This window comes from Perissodus microlepis, chromosome 13, assembly GCF_051167445.1.
Source record: "Perissodus microlepis isolate ML-2025 ecotype Zambia chromosome 13, ASM5116744v1, whole genome shotgun sequence".
In the NCBI taxonomy this organism is placed as follows: Eukaryota; Metazoa; Chordata; class Actinopteri; order Cichliformes; family Cichlidae; genus Perissodus; species Perissodus microlepis.
The window spans coordinates 12597329-12606493 of NC_140473.1; the positions used below are offsets into that span (position 1 = coordinate 12597329).

Below are 9165 nucleotides of genomic sequence, written 5' to 3' on the forward strand. Positions count from 1 at the left end.
GTCCAGAATTCTTTGTAGAATTCTGCAGGAAAGCCGTCTGGACCTGGAGCCTTATTATTGGGCATACTTATCAGGGCTTCCTGGAGTTCACCTGATGTCAGTGGCGAATCCAGTGCCATTGCTTGAGTGTCTAATAATTTTGGAAGAGTTATGTTGTCTAAAAACTGATCAATTTCCTTTTTAGATGGGTTTATTTGTGGTGAATACAATCTTTTATAGAAATCCCTGAAAATGTTGTTTATTTGTTTCGGGTCATATACTGTGTTCCCAGATGAATCTTGAACAGCACATATAGTTGTTTTTTCTTTATTTATTTTTACCTGGTTTGCTAGAAATTGACCGGATTTCTTACCATGTTCATAATTTTGTAAGCGTAGTCTTTGTACTAAGAATTTTGTTTTTTTTATCAATTATCTCATTTAATTCTAGTTTTGTTTTGCGTATTTTGTTCAATGTTTCCTGATCTTGGTGGGACGCGTAGGCTTCCTCTAGGGATTTGATGTTTTTTTCTAATTCCTGAATATTTTTGTTTTCTTCTTTCTTTTTATGTGATGAGAAAGAAATTATTTTACATCTCATCACAGCTTTCCCTGCTTCCCATAGAACAGAAGCTGATGTTCCGGGAGTGTCATTATAGTCTAAATATGAAGTCCACTCTTTTTTAAAATATTTAATAAAGTCTTCATCTTTAAGCAGCAATGTATTAAATCTCCAGTTTTTACTTGGCGTAGTATTATTCTTGTTCGTTAAAGATACAGGAGCATGATCGCTGACAGCTATAGGGTGAATCTCAGTGTCTGAAATGTCACTCAGCAGTGAGCTACTGACCAAAAAATAATCCAGACGAGAGTAGGAGTGATGAACATGTGAGAAAAAAGTATATTCCTTACTGATGGGGTGAAGGGAGCGCAATGCATCGCAAAGACCAAAGTCGCTCATATACTGTTTGATTATATTTGTGGATTGGTTCTAATTCCACTGGGCAGCTGGCCTCATAAGAAGAGGGGAAAAACACACGATGAAAGCAAAAAGGTTTCATATACACTGGTCAAAATATTTGCTATGGAGGGGATATTTCCAGTTGTGATATGTGCTTGGATCCAGTAGCTAATGGCCCAAACTGAGCTACCCAAACTTACCCACTGCTTCCTGTGTTGCTCATCTACAGCTGAATAATGAGTTAGTTCAGATCTAAATGTAGCAAATGCAGCATTTCAGGCAGAACATGTAAAAAGGTGATGTAAAAATGTGTAAAGTATTAGAAAATTTAAAAAACATCTTTAGTTGCTAGATGGACATATTCTCACGTGCTCTCACACATTTGAAGACCACTGTAGATATATATGTGCTTAAGGTTGCATTCATTAAGCTCACTACTTAGACTAAAGCAGGGAGGACCAAATAACAATAAAAGGTGACAAATTTTATTTTGTAAATGTGGACTCATCTGAAAACTGAAAGGAAATGCTGCTCACAGCTGGGTTCTTTGCCTCTTTCTTTCACTTCCACTGCACAGCCATCTTAAAATGTCACAACAATTTTAATTTCCTACACTGTAAAACCCAACAGTGCATCTTACTAAAAGAAGTAAGTTGTTCTTACTCAGTTCTGAAAAATAGTTAAAGTAACTTTCATGAAGTGTGTTAGGTAGACCCAAAAGTATACATATGATATAATAACTTTATTGTAATAAGTACACATGACGTTTTAGTAATGTTTTAAGTACTGTTGCTTTAAACTGTTTAAGTTGTGCTAATTCATTTGTATTAGTCATCATCCACAGCCCCGCCCCCAGCGTTTTGCCTGGACTTGTCGGCCATGAGACACAAGTCTGGTCAAGAGAAATTTTGCAAGAGTGGAAAGTACAAGATAAACATTATTTTTATGTTTTTTTGTTAATGCTTACTTCTAGCATACAAAACGTACATTTATCAGACTGCTTTGTTTTAGTTGTACTTTGTTGCAATTTATCAGACTACTTTGTTGTAGTAGCTCGTAACTTAGCTTGCCAGCACACAATTCCCGCCTAGCGCTGTATGGAGTCTGCCTTCACAATTTAAAAAATTAACGGTTGGTGGCTTGTTTCAATCAAATAGTTGGTAAGTAGTCAAATTTTTGCAAACTGCATGGCACTAAACTTTTGGTAAAATCAGTGTTTAGGCTTTTCTGACTCTGAACTTTATCAAGTTCAAATGTAGCCTACTTTTGACACAGTGAAAATAGTAGAAGATTTATTTAGTGTTCATTTTAAGAGTTTACTGGACAAGTTCGCCTTCACAAATTTTAAATATGATGGTTAGTGGCATTTTAGTCGTGAAATAATTTACCTTTTCAAAGCTGCACTGCACCAAACCTAAACGTTTCTGACTCTGTACTTTACAAGGGTTAGCCTATTGTGTACTTCACTTGTGTAAAATTGCTTTATTATTTTATAACATATAGAGTAGTTGACCAACCTGAATTGAAAATGAACTGTAGTGCAAGAATAAATCTTACTGTTTTCAAAGCTTGTGTTATCCAGGTTGACTGTTTTTAAGTGAAGTAAAAGTCTAAAAGTAAAAACTGTTCTGCTAGCTTTCTGTCCTCATGGCTTTTGTGTTATTACAGTCTGACGATTGAAGGAGCAGTAGCATGCCGAGAGATCATCCAGCACTGCACTAAAGACAGCCAGTAAAGGTGATTTTAAAACGATTTTGCATCAAAATGTGGAATTGCAAGTTGTGTAGTTTTTCTACTGCGATAAAAGTCATGTTGTTGAAGCATTATCGGCTCAACCATGGTCAGTACTCCACAATTTCACCCTTACCCTGTCTCTACAACACATGCATGTGTACATTTAGTACATTTAATTCATTAAAGATACACATGTCAAGAATGCACACTCCCACACAAAGAAAAGACGGTTCTCATCTAGATTTGAATAATTATGGATTTTGTTGCCCTGTGTGTAATTTTAAGCAGCCATTTATTGAAAGCCAAATGTTTATCCATCTGAGGGGGCATTTAAAACGAAAAGAAACTGTTCCATGTCCTTTCAAGAACTGCAATTTTAAAACCAATGTATACTCAACCTTCAATGCCCACAAATGCAGAGACCACCAAAATTCAACAAGTTACAATGAAGGCATTGTGCAAAGTGTTATAAATGTAGAACAAAAAGATGACATGCAACTTGATTCAATAGAGTCATCAGATGACAATCAAGTGGCATCCACCAGTGAAATCAGTGGAATTGAGGGTTTAGAAGAGCAGTTGCAATACAATCTGGCTGGATTTTTCTTGAAAATGCAGACCATTCTCCATGTGTCCCAGAGAGCAACACAGGAGATTATTGAGCATATTGATCAGTTGTTTTTGTTATCAGTACCTCTGGTTAGAAAATCAGTTGTAGATATACTGAAAAAGCACAACTGTACATATACGGACAAACTGGTGGATGAGATTTGTCAGGCAGTTTCTGATAGTAATGTTTTACATAAATGTGTCACATCTGAAGGACCACTATCTACAGCAAAGAGGAGGAAATCATATTACGAAGCAAATTTTCCATATGTCAAACCTGTGGAGTATTTAATTGAATCGTCAAAGCACACTTATATGTATGTGCCTATTCTCACATCTTTGAAATTGTTGTTAAAAAAAAATGATGTGCTTGAAGAAATTAAACAAGCACCCACACAGATTCCTGGACATTTCATGTCATTTTGTGATGGATCCTACTACCAGGAAAATGTTCTACTGTCACAAGAGGGACAGAAATTGTCAATAATACTTTATGTGGATGATTTTGAAATCGCAAACCCACTTGGTACCTCAAAGAAAATACATAAAGTCTTTGCAGTTTATTGGACACTGGCAAACTTTCCAGTTAAATCTCGTTCTGCTCTACACTGCACTCAGCTTGCTCTGCTGTGCAATTCCAATGATGTACGCACGTTTGGGTATAAGGAAATGTTGTCACCACTCTTAAATGATCTGAAAACTCTTGAAGAAGTAGGTGTCTACATTGAGACTCTTGGTGAATGTCTTAAAGGCACTGTCTACTCTGTTGTGGCAGACAACCTTGCTGCCCATGGACTTGCTGGTTTCAATGAGAGTTTCAGGTCTACATATTTCTGTAGGTTTTGTCATGCCACCCAAACAGAAAATGCTGTTACAGGGAATTATGTAATGAGAACAAAAGATGCTCATGATAATCTTGTGCAAGAGCTTCAGAATGATGACATTGAGGAAAACTATGGTGTTAAAAACCCCTGTGTTCTTTCTGACCATCTCTCTTTCTTCCATCCTGTCACAGGCTTCCCACCTGACCTCCTACACGACCTGTTTGAAGGTGTCGTTCCAGTGGAGTTGGCACATTGTTTAAAAGGTTTGATTTCTAAGAGATATTTTACCTTAGAAGACTTAAACAGAGCAATTCTGCGCTTTCCCTACCAACATTCTGACAAAGTTGATCGCCCTCATCCAATACCCTCAAATTTTGCCAGGCGAGGGACCATTGGTGGGAACGGGCATGAAAATCATGCCTTTCTTAGACTGTTGCCTCTTCTCATTGGCTCCAAAGTTCCAGAAAGAGACACTTTTTGGGAAGTGCTAATGGATTTAAAGGACGTAGTTCAGCTTGCCATGTCTCATACTTTTAGTGACGAGACCATTCAGTACATGGCCTGTAAAATATTAGATCACAGACAACTCTTTCAGGAAGTGTTTCCTAATGTTCGATTCAGGCCAAAGCATCATTACATCGAGCATTACCCACACTTAATAAAGTGCTTTGGTCCCTTAGTTCATCTTTGGACAATGAGATTTGAGGGAAAGCATAAGGTTTTCAAAAAAATAATTCATGACACTCACAACTACAAAAATGTACTAAAAACTTTGGCAGAGAGACATCAGAGCATGATGGCATTTTATTTTTCCTCATCAACGTTTTTCAAACCACCTGTGCAAACATCCAAAATGGAGTCTTTGTACATTTCATCATTACCTGCAGATACACAATTATTTATTTCAGGTATTGCTGACAGTGACACAATATATGCAACAAAAAAGGTTACAATTAATGGCACAAACTTTGCAATTGGCATGTTTGTATGCACAGGTGCTTATGCTGCATTGCCAGAGTTCAAAGAGATTCTTAATGTACTGCTCATCAGAAACAACATTTATTTTCTCTTGAAAGACTATGACACTTATTATGTTGAGCACTTGCGTTCATATGAAGTAGCAGAGAATCAACAGAGGGGTCTCCGTCACAGTGTAAAATCTCTGTGCCAACTGTCTGACCACATGCCGCATGTTGCTTACAAGATAGCAAATGAACTCATTCTAACAACAAACCATTTCATTCCAGTGTCTGACTAAAGAAACAGAACTGAGACATCAGCTGATTCCACCAATTTGTGAACCAATGCAAAGGTAATTCATCTATTCAGTTTTTTTGTATTCACATAAATGTTTTTATATTTTTGCACAATTAATATTTTGTAAATAACTGTAAACACAAACATGCATTAAAATACCACTATAATATGTGAAACCTGTCTGTTACAGAAATAACAAATTCAGATGGAGGCAACAGGAATATTGAAGCTAAGGGTCATCCTTGATAAGGATAACGCTGAAAAACTTATTTTGCCATCTCGTCCAAACAGTGTGCAAGCCCTCATAGATGAGATCAAATCTAGGCTAAATTTTACTTTTGACTTTCGGCTTCAGTTTCATGACCCAGATTTTGATAATGCCTTGTGTAATTTGGTTAAAATAGAAGACCTGCCAGCTATAGCATCTGTTAAAGTTGTCAGGTTAGTTGAGCTAGACCGGATTTCAACGAGCACTGATGACACAATCCTTCAGACTGATAGCACTGATACCATAGATTCACCAGAGCGTATTAGTAGATGGCCAGAAGTTTTTATTGTTCCGCCATTTTCTTATGAAGTGGAACATGTATTAAGAGAGGGTAATGCAGCATTTGATAAAGATGGGAAAGTAATTACACTGACACGAGATCAAAAACACAACATACTTGAGACAATGGGGGAAGAAATCTACAAACTAAAAGCATACCCTAGTACAACACAAATTGGCAAGGCTGCAGAAGCTTTAGTTAGAAAACATCCCTGTCTGAAAGAGAGGAATTCTGACACTGGGTGGGAAGGGTGGAAGAATAGCCTGAGATATAAAATGGGAAACCAAAGAAAGAAGTTGGCTAAAGCTGGCATCATGGATGTTGCTGTGAATGCTGGAAAGCGCAGCAGAACAAACCCAGATGGAGCTTCACCAAGGGCCAATATTAAAAGACCTAGGAGAGGTGAGGTCAACTTCCTTCCTTCTTATCCTTCTGGAGAAACAAGGGAGTCTCTGGAAACCAGAAGACTTGAGATGGTTGAGGAGTTCAAGAAGACCTCAGCAGAAAGAGACATCCCTCTCATTCATCAGCATATGATGCGCACTTTTGCACTCCGGCGTGAAGAGATTGTCACCACTTCTCCTCCTGTATCAGAGCTCAAGGACAGATGGCCAGCACTCTTTCATGAGACACAGGTAAGTACAACTATGTATATAACATTTGCTGTTCATATAGTATGCTGTGTTTTGCTTAGAATATTTTTGGAATTCTTCTCAGCTCTACTTTGAATTTCATCGGATCACCAATCAGAATCTGCCACATGTGTTTTATGCTGCACTGGATGATTATGCTCCTCAGCTGATTGGACTTTACAAAAAGAGGAAAACTGGACGGGTCGGTGAAAGGATGGAGCAGCTTTTGTTGGCATATGGAAAACAGGTATTTAAAAATACTAATTATTATTCTGCTTGCTTGGCAGTTGCCATTGTTATGTTTATATATATATATATATATATATACACATTTATTTTATTTATTTATTTTTTTTAGGACAAAAACGACATCTATGCAACTAGAACAGCAGCTCTGGCCGGCCTACCAATGTACCTCAAGGAGGATTCTTCAGAGATTTTCAAAACATGCAAGGTACTTGGGTATTACAATAATTTGCACATTTGAATTTAAAAAAGGTTGAAAGGAGTTTATAAGTCATCTGGACTTGGGTTGAAAGTTGAAGACGTGAAGTTGAATGACTTATAAACTTCTTTCATCCTTGATTTGACTGGATGAATGAAAAATGAACCTTCACTGTCAATTTAAAACATGTTATGATATATAGAATTTGAAAAACTGAAGAAAGGTGCTTGACCATTTGTATTTATACTTTTAACAGAGATATTACAGATGAATAATTGTGCACTCTGTATTATAGGAGGAAATTGAGTTCTATGAAGCCACAATTGCTCTGGTTGCTGATGTCGATGAAGAGGAGGTGCCTGGAGGAGTTCCTTTCTCACCACGCCAAGTGTTCATAGTACTTGAAGATCAGGTTGTTATGACTCATCACTCATGGACTGATGCCCTGGTGTGTTTGTTTGGGCTAATCTATGCTCTGCATCTGAGCTATCCTGAGAAGTGTACTGGCTTTTTTGAGTTCATTCAAGTAGTGTTGCTGAAGCTAGACGATGAGAGAAAGCAACTAAAACCAAAATTGCAGACACTAAAAAATGAGCTTGTGTAGATGATGTTTGTTTTTCACTGGTCACTATATTTGTGCTTTTTCAGTTATCTGTGAATGGCTTCAATAGTTTTATTTGTTCAGGGTAATTAGCTTTCTAAAAGGCAATGTGGAGAAAGCTAAGAATAAGGAGACAATCCATATTTGACGTTTTGTTTGTGATTGAAAAAAATCTTTACATAATGTGTAATCTTAAGCTTATTTCTAAAAACACATTTTAGTTACATGGAAATCTTTTGGAAGATAGCTGATAATTAGTCAATATGTACAGTATACTTTCAAGCTTTATTTTTTAATTGTGTGATGAGTGCCAGTTCACTTGATTTGAGGTCTGGGCAAAACTGTTGAGAAGCCACAAATACTTTTGAGAATATTTTTTGTTAGTTCAGCTGTTTTCTATAGTTGCATTGCTGTAGTGCATGTGATTTCATTATTATACTAAATGTTACTTAAAATTGTGATTGTTATGGCTCTAATTGCATCTAGACTATTGTTTTTTATATGATGTACACCTATGTAGCAGGTCTACATTACTAAATTTGTGTTTTGTATATTTAATTGATTTTCAAAATGCTACAAAAAACATTCAAAATTCCCTAAAAGCGCATGTTTTAAAATGCCTAATTATTTGTTATTTGATAATGGCTTTAGCAGTCATAGGTTATGACTCAAAGTATGGTTGTATTCATTCTGTATTTTCTCTTCAGTTAAAGTTAATAAAAACTGAATGGAAAGAACAATAGCTTGGTTTTGTGTTAATATTACTTGAACCATTTGGTGCAATCGGTTTCCCCAATTGGATTAAGTTGTTTAAATACAACTATTTAAGTTAATTTAACTTAATTTGAATATGAGCATGTAACACTTTAAATAAGTTTGAATAAATACAGCATCTTAGTACAACAAATTTAATGGTTTAAGTTAAAACATACTAAAAACAATGAGTAAATAAACATAATGCATTTGAGTTACATTATCATATTTGCTTTGGGTTCTCGGGACTCTAATAAAGTACTTAAATAACCCAAAACTGTTTAAGTTATAAAACTTGAATCAATTGGTGCAATCAGTTTCCCCAAATCATTTGAGTTAACTTAACTTGTCAGGTTTTACAGTGTAAGAACTGCATTAGTCTCCAGCCATTTTTTTCTGCTAAACCAGTTTAAGGTGGTTGGGCTGGAGCCTAACTTTAGCCTAGTATGCATGTCTTTGGACCATGGGAGGAAGCTGGAGTACCCATGCAGAGACCAGGAGAGTATGCAGACTCCCAACAGAGCGGTTCCAACAACCCAGTGGATTCAAACATAGGAACTTCTCACCATCACCTCACAGCAAGAACCACCACACCACCATGCTCCCCCTGGATTAGTCTCGCTGACTATAATTCATCCAATAATGTCACCAGCCTAGCAGGCCTATTGTGTTTTCTGCGGGTGGGTCGTCCTCCCTCACTGACTCAGGTGCAGCCCCTTTCTCCTGTGCACAGCTGGCTCCACTCAGCAATCAACACTGCAGTATAAAAGCTGGGGAGAAGCGCCGCCAAGTCTCCCTGTGGGCCTGCTCTGGCTGTGTCAAA

The 9165-nt window shown here is 37.0% G+C and overlaps 1 protein-coding gene across 1 annotated transcript; it reads left to right on the forward strand.

Annotated features, from left to right (window-relative positions):
• The first annotated feature begins 607 nt into the window (after positions 1-607).
• Positions 608-8261, forward strand: LOC146374786 (uncharacterized). The gene is made up of 8 exons (XM_084949633.1): positions 608-2099; positions 2608-2676; positions 4298-4369; positions 5354-5418; positions 5554-6546; positions 6629-6790; positions 6902-6997; positions 7284-8261. Exons 5-8 carry the CDS (start codon positions 5569-5571, stop codon positions 7590-7592), a joined length of 1545 nt encoding a protein of 514 aa, XP_084805759.1. The 5' UTR covers positions 608-2099; positions 2608-2676; positions 4298-4369; positions 5354-5418; positions 5554-5568; the 3' UTR covers positions 7593-8261.
• The last annotated feature ends 904 nt before the right edge of the window (positions 8262-9165 follow it).